The sequence below is a fragment of the Pogoniulus pusillus genome, chromosome 18 (genome assembly GCF_015220805.1).
Source record: "Pogoniulus pusillus isolate bPogPus1 chromosome 18, bPogPus1.pri, whole genome shotgun sequence".
In the NCBI taxonomy this organism is placed as follows: Eukaryota; Metazoa; Chordata; class Aves; order Piciformes; family Lybiidae; genus Pogoniulus; species Pogoniulus pusillus.
In genome coordinates this window covers 20,031,543-20,054,143 of record NC_087281.1, presented here as the reverse complement: position 1 = coordinate 20,054,143, position 22,601 = coordinate 20,031,543, and the positions used below count along the sequence as shown (strand labels likewise).

Here is a 22,601-nt window from a genome sequence, read left to right as displayed (position 1 = left end):
TGAGTGTTACCTGCACGTTTAAAATGGAGCCAAAATACTACATACCAGTGGATGAGTAACATAAAATGGAACTAACTGCTTCAGTTTAAATGCCTGTGGTAAACAGAACACAAATATTTGACAAAACCTAGAAACTGCAGAAAGTTTTCTTCATCTATTACATTATTTTAAAAGGAGTAACCTACCTAGTGCCTTATTAAACACAATTAAGCATTACATTTAAATATATAAGCTTTATATTAGTAGCATATCCTTACAGTTTCAGTCATCTTAAGGTACTCACTAACTTACTGCCTGCTTTCCCAGGTCTCATTTTCTATTACTTTTTCAGAAGCAATTGTAAAGTTACTTTTTGACTCCATTAAAATTGTTTTCCCTGTTATCTTCAAACCAAATTCCATTCTTTCTTTCCCAGACTTTATAAAGTATTTCTACCAAGAGCTCTTTTTCCAAGTGGAAATACATTTCAATATGTATAGAGAACCCAGGAAAATATAGTGCCACAGATTTTATTTTAATTATAAGCACTAAGTTGAGCTGTATTTCAAACTATATATTGCAGTTAACTGCCACTGCTAACAAAAAGCATCTCGAACATTAAAGGAGAAGGTCTTAAGCTTCATCAACAATCAACATTGCAATGTAGTCTCTGTAGCGAATGGTATTTGTTTCTGGATCTAGAGCAGTGGACAGCATGTCCTCCATTTCCTCCTGACTAAAGGGCTCACCTGAAAGACAGCAGAGAATAACACTTTGCCTTCATAAACATTCTTCTGAATGGTGACAGATTATACCACTTTCCCTTTGCAAGAATCTCCTTTATGTTCTCACACAGAGGAGGAAAGGATCAATACTAAGGATCCAACTCCTTCACTTTTACCAATGTAAGTCCTGCATGTCAAGCAAGCTGGTCCAAGGGAAAGGAGACAAAAGGCTTGGATCTTCTTATCTCCTAGTTCACAGACTCCAAAACAGCCTGTTTACCACAGGGATTTTAAACCAAGCATTTTGTCAGAATTAATCATTCTAATGTGTGCATTAGTTTCATTATCTCTTATTTGGCTATCTTGGCATTTGAATATACATCACAAAAGGCTTCTGTTTTTTCTCTTTTAGGAGCTTCAAAGCTGTTAATGCCCTGCTTCACCCTTCTTTGAGAACAAGGTTCCCATCTGAGAATAAGTCTTGTGCAAAGCCTGCACATACTTGAGGCCTGCAGGCATGAGTCAGCCATGCAAGAAGAGCAAGCTCTTCAAGGTATATTGAGGATTACATGATAAATAACTTCAATCTGGTCTTTGAATCTGTTTGCATGCAGCCCTAGAATTAAGATCAAGATAATGTAGGAAAGAATGAGCATTCCTGAATGAAACATTTGGAAATCTAAGATACAATTGTACAGGAGAACAGAAAAAGAGTAAGATGCTGAAAGATGTGCACAGAATCATAAAGTATCCACACAAGACTGAACTGTGACTCTTAACAATAATAACCTCTATCACAGTGTCTGCAAACAGGCACATAAACATTCTTTCCCTGCATTATTCACCAGTGAAATGTTCTAGTCTGCAACCACTCATGACAGCAACAGTACTTCTTAAAGAAAATGTATCTACTGACTCAAGTTTTGGCATGCAGGATGAGCACCTTAAGGTGCCATCTATACATGTAATGCTTATTTAATTCAAATATTACAAAAGCTGTGTTACCTTCTTGAGTCAAATACTTGACTAGCTCCTCTTTAGTAAGGTATCCACGTTTATTCTCATCCAAAGTCTTTAAAGAAAAACAACAAAAGCCTTTAAAGAAAAAGAACCTTAATGAATCAAGAATTAGAAACTTCTTTCCAGCAATTAGGTACTTGAATATTTAGTGACAGACCTCAAATGCATGTAGAAGAACATCTTCTGGAATGGGCTGGTAGCTGAAAAAATTGAATCAGAAAAGTTAACTCACTGTTTGCCAAGCTGCTGTACTGTTCTGAAAAAAATGAAATATGAGAACTAAAGGAAAAGGAAAACTTATTTTCTATGAGTTTGTTTATCAAGCATTTAATTACAGCTCAACTTTTGGAAACTGGTCATATCTTATGCCTTTTATTGTACTCCTGTTTAATTTTCCATGTGCTAAGGATGAATGGCCTCTGCATGTCTGGACTGGTTGAGTGGGTTAGTAAGAATCTATAGTAGCTGAATCACTCCATATAGCCAATGCACTGATCAGAAGATGGCCAAACCAAGAAAGCAAAGGTGTATGCAGGTACACTGGTAGCTAGGCAACAGATCACCTAGTGAAACTTTAACAGTCTGATGAGTTAATGGTGAGCAAAGTAGGCTGGCAGCTATAAAAGAAAAGATCTGTCACTAACAGTTTCAGAGAGACAGGAGAACTGGGCACCTGCATGCATTCGTATGTGTGCTTGGTTTCCGAGCTGGAAAGGAACTCTGAACAGCAATGGAGATCTTTCATACCCCAGCAGACTTTCCCCAACCCCAAGAATACTGAAGAGAAGTCATTGAAGCCGAGGAGGTTCTAGCTGCTTGACTGTTTCATCCAGACCCTCCTTGCACTTTTACTATCTAAAAATCAAATGTGCTAAGAGAAGGCCTTGTTTTTCATGATCCAAATCTAGTGTGCCCTTGGACACGGTGCCCCTAAATAAAATGTGGATCTTGACAAGACTGCACTAGCCCTAGGAATGCGTATGGTTTGTGTATGTGTGTGTACACCTCTCTTTGTGTGAAGAGGAAGAAAGACTAGAGAAGCAAGGCAGCATTTTGTGAAGGGGAAATTTCTGGCTCCATCAGCGTGAAGGCAGAATTGTAACACAAAGGCCAGAGAAGGTAAAGATGCAGAAAGCTGGAAAGGCAATACACTTCTGCCAACATACTGAGACCCAAACACTGCTAGCTGGCCTGTGTCAAGGCCCAGGCACAAAGACTCTCAAACATAGTCCTAAGGCTGCAAAGACAGTTCTGGGAAATCCTATAGCTATTTCCTGTGTCAAATACCCTCCTACTAAAGGTCCTTTGTATGTAAAATAACATCTCAATATTGGACAAGACTAAGCTTCCCAATACCCTTGGCTGTCATCTTTAAAAAGAAATAAATAAATTCACTATAGGTAATCTTGCTTCTAGTGTACAACACCAAAATAGCACAAAATCCTGTGTACATTTATTGATGGTCCGGATGAGGGGACTGAGTCCAGCATCAGTAAGCTTGCAGAGGACACCAAGCTAGGAGCAGGTGTTGATCTGTTGGAAGGTAGGAGAGCCCTGCAGAGGGACCTGGACAGGCTGGATGGGTGGGCAGAGGCCAATGGATGAGATTGAACAAGGCCAAGTGCAGAGTTCTGCACTTTGGCCACAACAGCCCCAAGCAGCGCTACAGGCTGGGGACAGTGTGAGTGGAGAGCAGCCAGGAAGAAAGAGATCTGGGGGTACTGGTAGATAGTAGCTGAAGATGAGCCAGCAGTGTGCCCAGGTAGCCAAGAGAGCCAATGGCATCCTGGCCTGCATGAGGAACAGTGAGGCCAGCAGGACGAGAGAGGTTATTCTTTCCCTGTACTCAACACTGGTCAGGACACACCTTGAGTCCTGTGCCCACTTCTGGTCCCCTCAATTCAAGACAGATGTTGAGGTACTGGAATGTGTCCAGAGAAGGGCAATGAAGCTGGTGAAATGCCTGGAACACAAACCCTGTGAGGAGAGGCTGAGGGAACGGAGGTTGTTTAGCCTGGAGAAGAGGAGGCTCAGGGGGGACCTCATTGCTGTCTACAACTACCTGAAGGGAGGCTATAGCCAGGTGAGGGTTGGTCTCTTCTCCCAGGCAACCAGCAACAGAACAAGGGGACACAGTCTCAAGTTGTGCCAGGGGAAGTATAGGCTGGATGTTAGGAGGAAGTTCTTGCCAGAGAGAGTGACTGGCATTGGAATGGGCTGCCCAGGGAAGTGGTGGAGTTGCTATCCCTGGAGGTGTTCAAGCAAAGCCTGGATGAGGCACTTAGTGCCATGGTCTGGTTGACTGGCTAGGGCTGGGTGCTAGGTTGGACTGGCTGATCTTGGATGTCTCTTCCAACTTGATTGACTCTATGATTCTATGATTGAATAATGAATAGTCGTTTTGTTCAAGACTTTTAGACTGACAGCCTTTGAGAGTGCTAGTTGTGTACATTCATCAGTACTTTGAGGTCATTTTGAGGCATGAATATGAAGATGATTTTTACAATGTATTAAAAATACACCGTCACAGACTGTGCTTCTTAGTAACTGCAACTCAGCTTCAAAGTAAAGGCAATGACCTTAATTTGCATTATAAAAACAACTCTGAGGTGCACAAAACAGTTGAGTAGCAAGTTAATTCATATTCACTTTAAAACTGCAAAAGCTAGACTTCATTATTATAACATGACCTTGTTTATATCACCTGTGGGACATAATTTTATGTAGACAAAGTCACTGGAAAACAAAATCTATCGATCTATCTAATGTAAAATGAGTTTAAATAGTTACAACAAAGCCAAATAAAAACATATGTGCTCCTTCCAGTTGCATAAAATGTCTGCAGATATACTTATTCAGCATCAACCCTGTCAATCTAGAATGAACTGGTGAGGAGAAAGTTCTTCACTGAGAGAGTCATTGGACACTGGAATGGGCTGCCCGGGGAGGTGGTGGAGTCGCCGTCCCTGGAGCTGTTCAAGGCAGGATTGGACGTGGCACTTGGTGCCATGGTCTAGCCTTGAGCTCTGTGGTAAAGGGTTGGACTTGATGATCTATGAGGTCTCTTCCAACCTTGGTGATACTGTGATACTGTAACTACAGACACAGAAAATCCACTTTCCATTACCTTCTGTTAAGTAGGACTTCTGTCATCACTGGAAGAAATTTTTCCAGGTGAATGTACCCTGTTGGTGGTTCTTCTTCCACCTAAAAATAAAACTTAGGTATGGCAGGTTGTATGACTCATTAGCAAACTAATATGAAAGCTGGGGTAATTCCTGCATTAAAATTACAGAGTTAGATTTGAATATTTCTGTCAGGTTGCTAATATCTCACGGCACCATAAAACCTGAGTGAAATGCTTGTGACCAAGTGGGAATTTGAGGAAGAACTGATATGCCAGGCAAAATACAAGCCTGCTATTTGAGACACTTTGAACAACTCAACATTGCCCTCTTGTGCTTAGAACCCATTCATGCAAAGGAGCTGGACGCCTAGTAACGGATCTTATCTCTCCCAATAACTCAGCAGAGGTTTAAATATTCAGGCTGTGTTCATGCTAGTAAAGTCTAGCAGGGCTTGGAACATTCCCAAGCACTGTAATGTGATCACCCATAACAGCAAACCATTAGCACGTTCCCTGGCATGATTTTTGCCTGTGCCATATAACACCTGCCCCACGCAGTTACCAGGTCTGGCTAGGAGCTTGGGGATTTTTCCCCAGCAGTAAAACATTTACCACATAAAACCAGGCTATACATGACCTGCTTTGTGCCAGCTGGCTTCAACACCCAAGGATGTTTCTGGACATATTTAATGTGATAGTTTGGACATAGCCCTAGTATAGCATACCACAAGGATGGAATTTGTTGCCTCCACACTGTTTCACAGCCAGAAACAACTGTCAGGAGCAGGACCAGAAAGACAGGGCAGGCTGAAACAGACATAAGGCAACCCCTAAAATGATACACAAAGAAAAGGGTCCCTTGTGTTTCCCAAATAAATTAACATATTAGTCCCAAAACATTGAGGGCTTTCAGCAGCATTCTCACTGCATTGCTTTACTTTTATTCCTGTACTTTCAATGTACATGGTACACTGAACATGTACAAACTGCTCCTTATCATTCTGGTGCACCCCTTCCCTGGAAATTTCAAGTGTTATTCTCAAAAAGAAGCCCTCTTAATGGAGCTACCTGTTCTTCCTGCCTTGAAACTGGATCACAGAAATCACAGAAACATTCTGCTGGAAAAGACTCTCAGGATCACCAAGTCCAACTGATATCCCTACTCTATGAGATTCACCCTAAACTATATTCCTAAGCAGTGCATCCAAATGACTTTCAAACACATCCAGGGTTGGTGACTCAAGCACCTCCCTGAGCAGCCCATTCCAATGCCTGACCCCTCTTTCTGTGATTTTTTTTTCCTAATGTCCAGTCTAAACCTACCCAGTCACAGCTTGAGGCCATTCCCTCTTGTTCTACCACTATTTACCTGTAAGAAGAGACCTTGTGGCCTCACATGGCATCAACACATTTCTAATCTCTCCACAGATACAGATACAGCTCCAACTGAAAGAAGACTCAAATATGCACTGATTTGTAATCTAACTGAGCCAGGTCTCTTGGGAACTGGGCCAGAGCTGAAAGTGATGCCTAATACATGCAGCTTAAGTGGAGACCTGCAACTGCTCCTGCATGCTCTTCTCCAGTGTTTGTGAAGGAGTTTGGTTGCTAAAAAGAGGCAGCCACCACCTTGTTCTGTTTTAGAGCAGAAACTGGCTTGGAAAAGTACTTTTCACCTTACATTTGGGAAGGGATCTTTAGCAAGGAAATGAAGCTAAATCAGACAGTGCCTTTGACTATCATTTGTTTTACCACTTGACTGAATGAAAAAATGTAACAAAGTGCTTGGCAGAAGTTAACTTCTTCATAGTGACACAACAGTTATGTAATGCATTGAACTATTCCCCAAGATGTATATATATATAACTATTCCTATTGAGATGTATAAGAAATAGGAAGTCTTAGGGGACATTTGTGCCTCAGTATCAGGTCAAAAGTCCACAGAGAGAGAGAGTTATTTATAGGAAATAGATAGGTATGTGTTATATTAAGCAGGACAAGCAAAAGTGAGAACTCAAAGCATCTGTGAAGATGTTAAGTTTTATAAACCATATTTAAGAGCAAAAAAGCATCAGATCTGCTCAGCCAAACAGTTCAAAGTCTGCAACTTGCACGTTGTAGTTGGAGCCCTTGCCATTGAAGATTGAGGCAAAGAAGTCATTGAGCACCCCAGTCTTATCCATATCCTTTGTCACTGGTTCTCCCTTTCACAGTATCACAGTATCACCAAGGTTGGAAGAGACCTCACAGATCATCAAGTCCAACCCTTTACCACAGTGCTTTCCCTTCAGGAAGGGTCCCACATTCTCCCTAGTCCTCCTTTTCTCACTATTAAACCTGAAGAAGCTCTTCTTGTTCCTCTTAATGTCTTCAGCCAGATTCAATTCTAGCTGTGTTTTGACTTTCCTAACCTGAGCTCTGGTTGCACAAACAATTTCTTTGTATTCGTCCCAGGTTACCTGTCCCTGTTTCCACTCCCTGGAGGCTTTCTTCTTGCATCTAAGTGTGTCCAGGAGCCCTCTATTCATCCATGCAGACCTCCTGGAATTCTTCCTCTTTTTTGGGATGCATTGCTCCTGGACCTGGAAGATGTGATCCTTGAATACTGACCAGCTTTCTTGGGCCTCCCTTCCTTCCAGGGTTTTTTTCACATGGTACCCTGCCAAGGAGGTCCCTGAACAGGCTGAAGTCTGCTCTTGCAAAGTCCAGAGCAGTGAGTTTGCTATGCACCCTCCTTGATGCCTTGAGGATCTTAAACTCTACCATTTCATGGTCACTGTAGCCAAAACTACCATTTCGCTTCACTTCAATCACCAGCCTCTCCTTGTTGGTGAGGACTAGGCCCAGCATAGCACCTTTTCTTGTGGGTTTCGCTACCACTTGGAGGAGGAAGTTATCATCAGTACATTCCAGGAGCCTCTTAGATTGCTGCCGCTCTGCTGTGTTGTCCTTCCAACAGATGTCAGGGTGGTTGAAGTCCCCCATGAAGATCAGGGCCTGTGAGCATGAAGCTTCTCGTATTTGTTTGTAAAGGGCCACATGGGTTTCACTTTCCCAATCAGGAGGTCTGTGATGTCATGTTTCCATGCCTTTAACCTTCAACCAGAAGCTGTTTTTATATTGCACACCTCTAGGTGGAGCTCCGTGGACTCCAGTTCATCACTGATGTAGAGAGCAACAGCCTCTCCCCTTCTCACCTGCCTGTCATTCCTGAAGAGTTTATAACCATTTATCCCGATGCTCCAATCATGAGATCCATCCCACCATGTCTCAGTGATGCCAACGACATCATAACCCTATAGACTTGCACATATTTGCAATCCTTCCTGTTTGTTCCCCGTGCTCCTTGCATTAGTGTAGAGGCATTTCAGTTGTGCCTTTATTGGAGTTGACTGACTGATTTTTCCCTTACCCTGTTCTTTGGGCACTCTTTTCTCAGTCTGTAACTTGAGTCAGAAAAACTCAAGTTGGGTCTTTTGACCTGCTTCCACAGTTATGCAGGAGATCTGTGGCAGGGCAGTGCACTGAATTAAGACATATTTGTGATTAGCATCATCTATTGAGGGTTCTGCAAGAAGATAGTGTTCTTCTGGTACTAAACCTACACAGAGGCTTCATTTACAAACATTGTGAGATCTTCTTTGAAATGTAACTTCCATTTCTGTTATCTTATAGGTTCATTTATATTCAAAGTTACTCTTGAGTAGATTATTTCTTCTTGCAGCAGTTGTACTTTATTTTCCTTATCATTAACAATTGCATGGATATTACAGTGTTGCATCTAAAGAATCCTCTGCCTCATAGCTGCTTTGCATTGTACTTTGTTATGTATCCCCTTCCCTTTCTGAATCCTGTGTTTTGAGTCAGTTGTGCTGTTCATTTGCTGAAAAAAAGATCTCTGTGGGGCACTAAAAATATCATCTATATTAAGCACCATAATTTCCCTTTCCGTTTTGTCTTGTTTGTCAGTGGGAGATGGGACAATCTGGTACTGAGAGTACAGAACCAAAGTTGACAGATTGCAGTATCATGTTAAAGGAGCTTTCTCCTCCAATGGGTTTCTGCATTTCCACATCTGAAGCAGCTACATCATTTTCACAAGGCTTAGTACAAGATTTCTCACTAAATTCTGACCAACAAGAGACCAGACAAGCCTACTAAGGAGATACCACTCCTGCAACATTCACATTTTTGTTGGGGCAGCAGGAAAAGAAAAACTAATTCCTAGGATCCTGACCTGCACATGAAAAAGATCAAATCCTTCCCTCATCTTGAAGCCCCAGCATCCTCCATTCCTTAAGGCAGCACAATAGTTTGCAAAAAAAGTTAATGTGAAGTCTTTTTCCTACTTCTTTGTCCAGTTTATTAACCACAGCCTGCCAGCATTCTTTCTATTACAAGCATAAGGTAAGTAGATAAAAAGAAGTGTAGGGAAAAATACAGAGAAATGTGATTGAATTTCTTCACCCCTGCACATCACTGGGAGAATGGGCAGACTGCTAGGTCTTGCAAGGTTTCATGTCTGAATTGTGACTTACAGATGTAAGTAAGAAAAGATGACTTAACTGAGAAATCACAAGACTAAGAGACACTAAGAGAAAAATGAGAGGCCTGGTTATAAGACAGCTGTGCTAGTTTGAAGCCAGCTAGAATGTTTTGGTGAGAAGAACTAGATTACAGGCTGCGAAAGGGAAACAGTGGTGATGTCTACTTCACTCATAGGCTTGCTGAGAGGTATAAGAACAAGAATCCAAACATAGATAAGGTACTTCTGCCTGGGAGCCCTTGGCTGCATTTCTCTCTAGCCGCTCTGCCATCTCTCTGATTAATCCACTTTGCTTCCTAACCCCCTGGCCAAACCTCCATTCTTACTTGGGATTGTGGTAAGGCTGAGAGGGGTGGGAGAAGGTGGAAGGGTGGTTGGGAGCCCCTCCTGGGGACTCAGGTTTCTGGGAGGGCTGTTGTGTTTCTGTATTACCTTTTCCCTTGTATACTTTTAGATATAACTGTATCTACTGTAAATATCTGCTTGTATATTCTGCTAAGCTGTAAATATAACCTGCATTCAAATTTCCAGAGCTGGCTGAGTCTAGTCTGGGTGATTTCTAAAGTGTGGGGGGGTGGGGAACACCCAAACCATCACAATAGCAATAACAGGATGTGGGAAGAAGATCAGCAGTTCTTTCTTCTTTGTATTTTTGAAATTTGATGTATAATTTTAACACCTGCTCAGGAACTAATTTTTACTACTTAATTATCTAGTGTGCCCATGCATGTGCAGAAGAGTGAGATGGTTAGAGTTTGGATATCCTAATTCAGATGAGGTTTAGGACATTCTTTTTCATTAGTTAAACCAAATTTTTTCTCCATTTTCTATAAATGTGACCTTCTATGACAAAAGAGAGTCAAAGACTTCTGAGGTAACGTTGCTACCTCATCAGTGGAATGGGCTGCCCGGGGAGGTGGAGGAGTTGCCGTCCCTGGAGCTGTTCAAGGCAAGACTGGATGTGGCACTTGGTCTAGCCTTGAGCTCTGTGGTAAAGGGTTGGACTTAATGATCTATGAGGTCTCTTCCAACCTTGGTGATACTGTGATACTGTGATACTGTGGTCAGCCTAAAGTCTTGCTTCAGGGCAGCTTGAGAGATTGCCTGCTTGAATTGCTTTCATGACTCTCCCAAACTCTGGGAAAAGAGCTTAGGTTTCCCACACAGCAATGCAGAAGGGCTAAACTTGTTCAAGTTTAAGACTGAAAAAAATGTACAGAATATCTAAATATTTACCTTTGCAAGCAGTTCTTGTAGTTCTGCCTCAGTTGGGAAGCAACCCAGCGACCTGACAATTAACCCAATCTCTCTGAAAGAAAGAACATCTTTGTCAGTAGATCTGCAATACCAATTCAGAGCTTGTGTATAGGAATGTGCAGTACAAGCACGCACAAGCATCTGCATGTAAACATTTAATACAATGTTTATTGTAAGCAATGTGTATTTTAAGAGATGTTAAATATCCTGTAGCTTTTTGAAGACTGTATTTGTTCTTGTGCTTCCCCAAAAACTCTTTACTACTAGCTCGTTGCACTGTGCTGTGTGCATGTTACTTTTCAACCACTGTCCTCTAATTGTTAAGCTTCATTTCTGTAAAGTCTACATTTATTTAGTTAATGTAACACTTGAAAACCTGCTGAGATGAAAGGTAACAAACAAAATAGGAGTTCATATTAAATGCTGTAAAGATACAAATTCTAGCTGCAGTAAAGAACTCTTGAAAACCTGCTGAGATGAAAGGTAACAAACAAACTATGTTCATATTAAATGCTATAAAGATACAAATTCTAGCTGCAGTAAAGAACAATGACAAAAGGTCAGGAGGGAGGCAGCCCTGCTGTGCCCCCTGCTGTGCTCTGTAAGGGTCAGAGTAACACAGTGGCCTACCACAACCCTGTTTATGCCACAAAATACCTATACATAGCTTCGACTTACTGATGAATCTGATGCATTTGTTCTGAGACTCTAAACAAAACTCTGACCAAAATGGCAATGCCAGAAAAAAATTTAACATCACAGACTAGAAACAAAACTACTGTAAAGATACCAAAAAGAGCACTAATGAGATTTATATACTATGACTGAAAATAAAGTAACTGGACACTTCTTAGTGCTGGAATTTTACTTTGCACCCGAGGATACCATTGGCCTTCTTGGCCACAAGGGCACAGTGTTGACCCCAGAGATAACTAAAATTGTCCACTACGACTCCAAGGTCTTTCTCTTTGGAGCTGCTTTCCAACAGGACAACCCCCAGTCTGTACTGGTGCTTGGTGCTAGTTCTCCTGAGGGGCAGGACTCTCCACTTGTCCTCATTGAATTTCATGAGGTTTACCTTCATCTAGATCTCTAGCCTGCCCAGATCTCACTGGATAGCAGCACAACCTTCAGGTATGTCACCCACCCCTCTCAGTTTTGTTTCATCAGCAAACTTGCTGAAGGTACCTCCTATCCCCTCATCTAGGTCTTTAGATGAGCAGTATATTTGGTGGAAAAATTATACTGCCTAATAAAAAATGGTATATATATAAAGCAATGGCCTTTATAAAACCACCTTATAACAGTTAAGGTCCCAAATGTGGCATGCCAAACACACATAAAATTACACAGGTCAGTCTTTGGCCTCCTCAGGTCCTTCAAAGCTCCCATTCTGACTGAAAACACATGAGAAGTACTACAAGAGATAGAACAGTGGAAAAGGCTGGCTGCACAAAAATAGTTACAAACCAAAACCCAGTCCCACACAGAGTTGTAAAGAGGCAAAACTACCTGCTCAGATGACTCAGTGGAACCTTGCTCCCTGTGGACATGAATGGAAGTTTGGCCACTGGCCTCAATGAAGTCAGCTATTTAGTCCTGGTTTTGTAATCCTTGTTCATGTATCACATTTCTAGTACAGACATACTGCATTTGCTGCTCTCCTGCACTCAGTCACAGTCACAGTGTCACAGTCACAGTATCACCAAGGTTGGAAGAGACCTCATAGATCATCAAGTCCAACCCTTTACCACAGAGCTCAAGGCTAGACCATGGCACCAAGTGCCACGTCCAATCCTGCCTTGAACAGCCGCAGGGACGGCGACTCCACCACCTCCCCAGGCAGCCCATTCCAGTGTCCAATGACTCTCTCAGTGAAGAACTTTCTCCTCACCTCAAGCCTAAATTTCCTCCAGTGTAGCTTGAGGCTGTGTCCTCTAGTTCTGGTGCTGGCCACCTGAGAGAAGAGAGCAACCTCCTCCTGGCCACAACCACCCCTCAGGTAGTTGTAGACAGCAATAAGGTCACTCCCTTGTGTCTCCCAGCTACAAGACACTAGCAAATATTCTCTGCCTCCCCCAGAGAAACACTCAACCCAAATCATAGCTCCCTGCTGTCCTGCACTACTTCTACTCTTAGAGACTGTCAGGGATGGGAAAGTTGCCATCATCTCTTGCCTTACCTCATACTCAGCAGAACTGTGATGTGAGTAAGGTAAGCCAGGCCCTGCAATAGTCTGCAAAACCTAGCATTGTGGCTGCTGTTTCTGACAGGGTGTGTGTGCAGCATCATCTTCCTCATACTTAATATTTTACTGACTTGTATTTGCATTAGTTACACAATGCCAGAGCTGTCAAGCCATGGTAATTTTCCATGTTAGTCAAGAGAATCTGATATTTAGATGCTACTATTGTGGCTAAGAATTGTGCTGTGCTGCCACCTTCTGATACAACATAATCAGCCATTAATAATCCCATTGTTGTGATACAGCCCTGAAATATGAACCTAGGCATAATTAAACAACAAATTGCTGTGCCTTGTCAGTAGCTGTACTATGGAAGAAATTAACAGGAAATAGTGCATTTATTATATTAAATAGACTTTAGAGTGTCCTCTCTCCTGACCATCTGAATGAGTTTCATTTTACAAAGTCTATTTGTGTCATTTTATTGTTGTATCATTTTCTCAAGTTCTATGCATTATATAATTACATTTTTTTTTACATGTATCATTTTATTGTTGTAACATTTTGTCAAGTTATATGCATTATATAATAGAGTGAGTGTAAGTAAATTCTGTAGCTCTTCAGACAGCACTGCAGATGTAAATGACAAACAAATAAGCAACAGGTTTGTCATGGCACAGTGAGGGCTAAGGGGTCCCCAGAGCCGGTGAAGAGCAGCAGTGTCAGGACCTTTAGGGCAGTCTAGGGCCATTTCACTGCACAGTCAGGAGATCAGTCAGGGCAGGAGCACTGGGGCAGCCCCAGTGCCAAGCATCAGACACCTCCCTGAGGATGGGCCAAAGAGAGATTTGCCATTGGAATGGGCTGCCCAGGGAAGTGGTGGAGTCACCATCCCTGGAGGTGTTTAAGAAAAGACTGGATGAGGCATTTAGAGCCATGGTCTGGTTGACTAGATAGGGCTGGGTGCTAGGTTGGACTGGATGAGCTTGGAGGACTCTTCCAACCTGGTTGATTCTATGATTCTCTGATTCTGTGATTCTAAAGAGCCCTGTGGGTGAGGGAACAGCAATTCCACTAACTATAGAGACACATCCTGAAATTCTCTCTATCTAATATAACTGAAAAGCACTTTTACTTCTGTAGTATCTGTAATTCCTTGCATTTAGAGAAATTAAATCACAGGTTGTGAAAAGAAAATAATGATGATGTCTATATCATTCATTGGTTGCTGAGAGGGATAAAAAGTCAAAACATAGATAATGTAATCTCACTTTTCCCTGAAATGTAGAATCTTAGAATCATTGAATCAACCAGGTTGGAAGAGACCTCCAAGATCATCCAGTCCAACCTAGCACCCAGCCCTAGCCAGTCAACTAGACCATGGCACTAAGTGCCTCAGCCAGGCTTTGCTTCAACACCTCCAGGGATGGTGACTCCACCACCTCCCTGGGCAGCCCATTCCAATGCCAATCACTCTCTCTGCCAACAACTTCCTCCTAACATCCAGCCTAGACCTCCCCCAGCACAACTTGAGACTCTGTCCCCTTGTTCTGTGCTGGTTGCCTGGGAGAAGAGACCAACCCCCACCTGGCTACAACTGTGTCCTTCGATCTAATTGTTTTCTTTTAGCTCCAACCTGCTTTGGCATCTCACCTCTAATTTCAGCAATTAACACGTAAGCTTTGTTGGCTGCTGTTTATAGGTTGGTTTCTGACACAGAGGGAGGAGGATACAGAAAGGAGGGTAGCTTTGAGCCCTTCTGGGCAGTTTGTTTTGGCTGAGAGGGAATTGGGATTTCTGTATTATTTCTAACTTGTATATAATTGTAAATACTTGTATACATTGTGTATATATGCCTGTAAATTTTGCAGTACTGGAAATATTGCTCCATCTTACTTCCAAACCATCTGAGTGGGTCTGGGTAATTTAAAATAGGAGGGGGGGGAAGGTTCTTAACCCATTACACAGGTTGAGACATCTCTATATTATATCCTGTAATATTTCAGTGTGAAGATGTTTACAAACCTGACATGCACAGTTTTATTGCCTTCGTGGTCAAACACCTCAAAAGATTCTATAATCTTTTTCTCCATTTCAGCTAGGGCACCCCCTGCAAAAAAAAAAAGAACAAGAAGAAAAAAAGGATTCACTGAGCTGTTGCAACTGGCTTATTACTACTTTGAGAACTCTGACAGCAGAAGCACCAAAACAGATAGAGACAGCAAAAGTACTTTCAAAAAGCAGAAGTTATTCTGGGGGGGCTTTGCCTTTTGTGAAAATAGTATACATCAATCTTAGGAATTTCAAGAGGCCTACCTTCCCCAGCCTTTAGTCTGCCACCTTTTATTGCCAATAGAAACCAAATGGTAGGTGCCTACCCAAAATAAAGGTACTTCTAAATAGGAAAAAAAACCCTCAACCTCTCAGATCACAAAATAATTAATATGTAGACACCCAAGTTCTTAATAACATGTTAACTGCTGTTGGAAGGATAATTTCTGGGAGTTCTCAAGCTCCCTGTCAGTACTGTGCATCTGCTGGATGGTGTTGTTTAAAAGATAAAACAGTTTAAAGCCTTACTGCACACTAGCCAATTTTTTTTTGTTCAGTAAATGAGCTAGAAGCAAAGCCAAAGTGAAAACTTCTGCCATTTTATGCACCATGGAAACAAAAAATCTGTCAATCTACAATTCCCTATTCTACATCCATTTGAGATCTACGTTTAGAGCAGGAATACAAGCAAGAGGATTGCATCTACAGCCTGTGTTTGTTCGTGGAAGATGGACAGAATTTATTTTTTGTTTCACTCTCAAGTAAGTGCAAATAATAAACCACAACTCTAATGTCAATGTGCATGTTAAACTACATTACAGTTCAATAAAAGTTACATACTTTCCTCACATAATTCCTCACAGCAGTAGCAACAAGAGGCTGGGGTCAGAGTGGCTGGAGAGCAGCCAGACAGAAAGGGATCTGGGGGTGCTGATTGATACCCGCCTGAACATGAGCCAGCAGTGTGCCCAGGTGGCCAAGGGAGCCAGTGGCATCCTGGCCTGCATCAGGAATGGTGTGGTCAGCAGGAGCAGGGAGGTCATTCTGCCCCTGTACTCTGCACTGGTTAGACCACACCTTGAGTACTGTGTTCAGTTCTGGGCCCCCAGTTTAGGAGGGACATTGAGATGCTTGAGCATGTCCAGAGAAGGGCGACGAGGCTGGGGAGAGGCCTTGAGCACAGCCCTACGAGGAGAGGCTGAGGGAGCTGGGATTGGTTAGCCTGGAAAGAGGAGGCTCAGGGGAGACCTTATTGCTGTCTACAACTACCTGAGGGGAGTCTGTAGCCAGGAGGAGGTTGCTCTCTTCTCTCAGGTGGCCAGCACCAGAACAAGAGGACACAGCCTCAGGCTGTGCCAGGGGAGATTTAGGCTTGAGGTGAGGAGAAAGTTCTTCACTGAGAGAGTCATTGGACACTGGAATGGGCTGCCCGGGGAGGTGGTGGAGTCACTGTCCCTGGAGCTGTTCAAGGCAGGATTGGATGTGGCACTTGGTGCCATGGTCTAGCCTTGAGCTCTGTGGTAAAGGGTTGGACTTGATGATCTATGAGGTCTCTTCCAACCTTGGTGATACTGTGATACTGTGATATTGACAGTGTTCATCTGTAAATTCTTAATTTCTTAAGTGATACATATTCAGATTTTCTTCTACAGCTAAAATATGACTTACTTGAGCCCTGTGAAAGCTTCTTATTTTTAATAACTCTTTACTAGTTTTGGGGTTTTTTTCCATAAATGAAACATTTTAAAATTAGAGGCAATTTTCTGACAGACTCTTTTAGCTTGAAGGTTTATTGTGCATATTTAATCCATAGGTTTTGCACCTTTCAACTGGTGATTTTACTTTGTGAAATCCTCAAAAATACATTTAAACATCCTCAGTAAAGCAAAACCCTTAAATGTACTCATATGCTTTAACTTCCTGTGCATTGTGTCATACCAGTCAGTGGGATTCCTGAAAGCCATCCACAACTAAGATGCTTTTCTCTGTGAGGTTTGAAACTCTCACGCAGAATTCATGGTTATGAATCCCTATAGTGCTCATGGCAGCTACTAATGGCTTTCTAAACTTGGACATACCATTTTATTAAAAGAGAATGTGCAGTGATAGCACAGTCCCTAGAGATAGAGAATTCAGACAGAGCTAGGTGACATGCAGAAGGAAGGTTTAGATCCTACTTCCAGGCATGGGAGGATTTGGTAGGGCAAAGTAGAAGCAACTCCGCTTCTTTGCAAGAAGGTACTACTGAATGGGATATGGAGTTAGCTCTTCTCAAACATGAACTCCAGTAAAACTCTGATTCCATCAGCACCCCTAGTGACAAACTAGGGCAGTTGAAGAACACATTGTTACTGTATTTATGTAAGCTACAAAAATCACGGTGAAAACTCTTTCCCTTCTTCACTAACAACCTCAGGACTGTTTCATAAGTTGGGGCAGGATGTGTGAGGCCTGATTACATATTGTACCTGTAACTCTGCTGCTGTCATTCACTAAACCAAATCATCATCGATGAATGGTCAACCTCCATTTCAGCAGGCCTTCATGGCAGAATCAGTCATCTTTCTGGAGGACATCTGTTATCTCTAACTAGTTATTCAGTCTCATAAAAATGTCAGTGGGTGAAATGAGAGCTCAGACTATTTAATATACTTCCATTTTAGATTAAAATGACTTACTAATAGCATTTTAAAAATGTGCTAACTGACACAAAGAATATGGTGTTAGAAAAACTCTAATACTGATCAATTACATAACATTACCCTAACGATTTAAGAACACTGAGTGTTCTTTCCTTTATGCACTTTCATGTGATTTCTTAAATGCCAGCTGGAGAAAAACATGTCTTGTCTTCTGTCTAGTTCTACTTCAGGCACTACTGATCTGACATTCTGCTTTCAGGTTCTGGTAACATCAGTATCGAGATCAGAGATAGTAAAACTTAGAAAATCTGACATGTTACAGCAAATTACAAAGAAGGTATCTTGAGAGCAAATGAGTAAGTGACAGACTGAATTAAGTAGCAGGAAAAGGGAAAGAAAAAGAATGGTAGGAGGGAGGAAATGGCCACATACCCAGAAAAGAAGTATCAAGCAGTCTAGCATAATCAGATGGCTATGAAAAAAAAGCCAACCCAGTGTTGGAATCACACTTGTAGGGATACAAATTCCATAAAACATGTAGCTACAGACAGCACAGTCATGATCCCATTAACACTTGTGCACACACAAGATTTTATTCACAAGAATTTCCTCAGTTGGAGGATAATACTCATGGAAGTAACATGGAGCACAAGAGATTGCAGTATTTGGCCTTTCACTGTTTTTCCTTGTAAAGATTATGCACATCCATAAAACATCTAAGCAGGTATTTTACCTTTGAAGAAGACAAAACTTGGCAATAATAGGACCTAAGGGAAACCTTTACTGTGAAAGCTGGTAAAACTGCAGTGTTCTATAAAGAACCAAGAGGATTACTCTAAAGACTAATTATTTGACAATACAACTAATGTTACTGTTCTGTTTGAAGCATAATGAAGTAAAAATGGCAGTTTGCATAGATGTGGAATGCTTGGCCAAAGGAAGCATGATTGATGAGTGAATCCAGAACTGGGGACTCCTAATTCAATCCTCTAACTGCTATCTGAGCCTACTAGCAGCTCTGAAATAGGTGTAAGTGACTTGTTCTTATGAGATGGCTTCTGTAATTTAATGAAACACTGACTGATGGCTTACCTCAACTGTTTATGTAATAATGTGACACCTTCATAGGGCAAAAAGCAACTGGTTTGCCTAATAACAGACTATGACTGCCATAAGCGATGAAAGGTAAGTCAGATTGTTCATGTGACATGGGTTATTATTCTCATTCTACAGACAGAAAGTTAAAGCCCAGTATGTTTCTTTCCATGAGCCATCAGGAAGTCTGGTAGGACCAGGAGTGGAGTTTATGGGTCAAGGTCACTTAGGATAACAGCACAATTTTCTTCTGGAAGTCAACATCTGACACTCCATGTTTGGAAGAGTATTAAAAACACATTCAGTAGATATATTAACAAAAGTTTCTGTATTCAGTAATACAGTAATTAAATTTCTTACAAAGTATTCTCATTTTGAAACTACTAAAATGGCATTAAAAGTCTATCATCAGGCAAAAAAACAATGACTCTCCTTACTCAAGAGTTTCTGCCTATTAACTAACAAAATGATGCAAAATCCCAACATCACACATATGCATGCTCAAATCATAGGAAGCCAAAACTTCCCTATATTACTTCTATCCTGCCAGAACACCAGACTCCCTCTTCTCAGATGGTTCAACAGACTTCTAGGCCATTACACCATCACTTCCACTCACCTCTGTGCCTCAGCTTCACTTGGAAAAATGAGAAGATGCAAAAAAAAAAGCTCTCACAGGACTAAAAAGAAAATGAAAACCAATATAAAAGAAATAATCTTTCAGATTGATCCTCACTGAAGCTACATTAGTCTTCTTCAATTCCTGCAAGATATCTATACTGCAAAGTGTATGCCAGAAATACACCTAGCAAAATCATTCATTTAGCACCACCCATAGCCTCTATTTATACAGGAGTTTTCTAAGGAATATATGAGGTTTTTTTTCCTAAATAATTTCCTAAATAATCCATTATTTAGATTATTTTAAACACAAAGCTCAGAATTTGCAAACTATTACAACATCACAGGATCACAGGATATCAAGGGTTGGAAGAGACCCAAGGAGATCATCAAGTCCATCCCCCCTGCCAGAGCAGGACCACACAATCTAGCACAGATCACTGAGGAACACATCCAGACAGGCCTTCAAAGCCTCCAGAGAAGGAGACTCCACAGCCTCTCTGGGGAGCCTGTTCCAGTGCTCTGTGACCCTTACAGTAAAGAAGCTCCCCCTTGTGTTGAGGTGGATCTCCTGTGCTGCAACTTACACCCATTGCTCCTTGTCCTATCCCAGGAAGCAAGTGAGCAGAGCCTGTCCCCCCACTCCTGACACCCAGCCATCAGATATTTATAAACATTTATTACATCCCCTCTCACTCTTCTCTTCTCCAGACTAAAAAACCCCAGGTCCCTCAGCCTCTTCTCATCAGGCAGTGCTCCAGTCCCCTAATCATTCCCATAGCCATCCAATGGACCTTCTCCAGCATATCCCTGTCCCTCTTAAACTGGGGAGCCCAAAACTGAATGCAGTACTCAAGATGGGGTCTCACCAAGGCAGAGTAGAGGGGAAGGAGAACCTCCCTTGAACTGCTGGACACACTCCTCTTAATACACCCCAAGATCCCACTGGCCTTCATGGCCACAAGGGCACATTGCTGTGCCATGGTTAAGTTGTTATCCCCCAGTACTCCCAGGTCCCTCTCCACAGGGCTGCTCTCCAGCAGATCACCTCCCAGTCTGTACTGGTGCAGTTTATTATTTCTCCCCAGGTGCAGGACTCTGCACTTGTCCTTGTTGAACCTCACTTGGTTCCTCTGTGCCCAGCTCTCCAGTCTGTCCAGGTCTCTCTGGATGGGTGCACAACCTTCAGCTGCATCAGCCAGGCCTCCCAGCTTGGTGTCATCAGCAAACTTGCTGAGCAGACACTCTGTGCCCTCATCAATGTCATTGAACATGAACATGTTTACTTATGGAAAGGATGGATTTTAAAAGTCATAGTGAGTTCTATAGAAATTATGTTTTCCTTTAAACTATACTTGAATATTCTTGAAGGAGGAATTACCTTTAGCCTGTAAGGTATAATTTCTGCCAACACTCCCTAAAGTAGAACATGCTTGTCTCTAAAAATAAGCCATGGTGCCAGCAGCAGAGATTACTTTTTCCTGGCAGAGAGTGCCCAGTGCATCCAGAAACAACTGAAGGGATGATGACCTACTGGCTCCAGCAGCTTGTCCAGCTGTCTCAGCTGCCCTGGATGCCACTATGCACCATGACATGGTGCTTGGCCCTGCCACCATCAACAACAGGGGCACGCTGCATGCCAGCACTCACGGCCATTGCCTGGCAGGGATGTTGCAGCGGGCAGCTGGTGGCATCCCCCTGACAGGGAACGCTGGTAAGAAGCCCCTGGCCCTGAGGTGGAAACAGGCCTGAGGTGGAGGAAGAGATGTGGTCACCTTGGATAGGATGGGAGGAGGAGTGTATTTATATGCGCGTCCACGGACGTATATGTGTCGGTGCACGTCCGTGTGCCATCCAGAGCCCACCACCCGATGCCTCTCCCGCCGCCACAGCCTGGCTTTCCGCGGCGGAGCGACGCGGACCTCGCTGCCCCGGCGCCCAGAGCTGGCCAAGCCCCCGCGCCCGCCCCTCCGCACGCTGCGCAGGGCGACAAGCCCTGGTCCCGGCTCGGCCTCACCCTGGCCCCGGCTCGGCCTCACCCTGGCCCCGGCTCGGCCTTACCCTGGCCGTTCTCCTCCTTCCCCGGCATTGCCCAGCCCCGCGCCGTCGCCATGGCGACGCGAGCCTCGCCGGGCCCAGCTGGGCCCTCTCTACCGCAGCCGCCGCTGCTGCTGGCGCCCGGGCGCGGCGGGGTCGGATACCGGCGCGGCGGGGTCGGATACCGGCGCGGCGGGGTCGGATACCGGCGCGGCGGGGTCGGATACCGGCTCGCCGGCCCATCCAGTCGGGTCGGGTCGGGCCGCAGCGGGCCAAGTTGAGAGACCTTCCAGCCACCCTGTGAAACACGTGGAAGAGGATGGAAGTAGCTTGCTGGAGATTCTGCGTGCCAGCCTCCAGTACTACACTGGGCCGGGAGGCTCCGCAGCAACCCCCTCGGAATATCGATCAAGCCCAACATTTGGACCCCAGTGCAGAGGCCCAGCCAAGTCTCACGCCCCAAGCCCCAGAACCGGGGCCACCCCTCTCGGGGACTTAGAGTCTGCTAAAGCAATGGAGAGCATGGCTAAAGCCCACAGCTGGCCTAATGGAGAGCACGGCTAAAGCCCGCAGCTGGCCTGTATGGTGGGGCCAGTGCTGATGGGCTGCTGCACACCCATATCCCTGCAGCCAAGCCCTGAATGAGTCCCCTAAACTTGCCACTCCACAAAACGCACTGCTTCTGTTAAAATTACACTTCTGCCAGCACTTGCAGAGATCTCCATGGATCTGAGCTTAAGAAAGCAAAAGAACATTTTATTCTAAATACCATCGTGCCAGAGCAGCTAAAATATTCTGTCTTAGCACTATTAAATGAAACTGCAGTTTAAATTTAGCTGTGCATTTGAGCAGACACCCTATTCATGACTGGTTCTGACTCTACAACAACTGTGAAAGCAGGGAAAATATAAATATTAATATTCTGGCAAAATGCAACTCCTATATTCACAGAGAATAAATATTTATGAAATCCCTAGAACTAAAACCTTGTCCTCACCACAACAGGTGCTTGTTTGTCAGATTGCAATGGTTTGCAAAGTTCGAGTAGGTGACTCTTCTCCAGGCAGTCCTCTTTACCTCTCAGACTGTCACAATAGGCCTTGTATTTGTTAAAGTAACTAAATGTTTCAAATTGCATGTTTGATTAGAGGAGTAGCACAGATTTGTTTCAAACTGGTAACAGAAGTTTTTGTTATAACAGCAAGGCAGATCACACAATCACAGAATCAATCAGGTTGGAAAAGACCTTCAAGATCATCAGGTCCAACCTATTGCCCAACATTATCTAATTAACTAAACGATGGCAGCAGGTGCC

The 22,601-nt window shown here is 43.2% G+C and overlaps 1 protein-coding gene across 5 annotated transcripts; it reads right to left on the bottom strand.

Moving 5' to 3' along the window:
• Window positions 1-218: 218 nt before the first annotated feature.
• On the bottom strand, window positions 219-21,924 carry EFCAB2 (EF-hand calcium binding domain 2). 5 transcript variants are annotated; one of them, XM_064158670.1, is made up of 7 exons: window positions 21,311-21,907; window positions 14,865-14,949; window positions 10,634-10,706; window positions 4,852-4,931; window positions 1,882-1,924; window positions 1,710-1,776; window positions 219-728 (listed from the first exon to the last, which is right to left on the bottom strand). In XM_064158670.1, exons 1-7 carry the CDS (start codon window positions 21,705-21,707, stop codon window positions 613-615), a joined length of 861 nt encoding a protein of 286 aa, XP_064014740.1. In that variant the 5' UTR covers window positions 21,708-21,907; the 3' UTR covers window positions 219-612. The 5 variants fall into 5 exon arrangements, with proteins under 5 accessions (XP_064014740.1, XP_064014742.1, XP_064014744.1 ...); XM_064158672.1 differs by lacking the exon at window positions 1,710-1,776 and having other exon boundaries at window positions 21,311-21,924; XM_064158675.1 differs by lacking the exon at window positions 219-728 and having other exon boundaries at window positions 1,722-1,799; window positions 21,311-21,924.
• Between the last annotated feature and the right edge of the window lie 677 nt (window positions 21,925-22,601).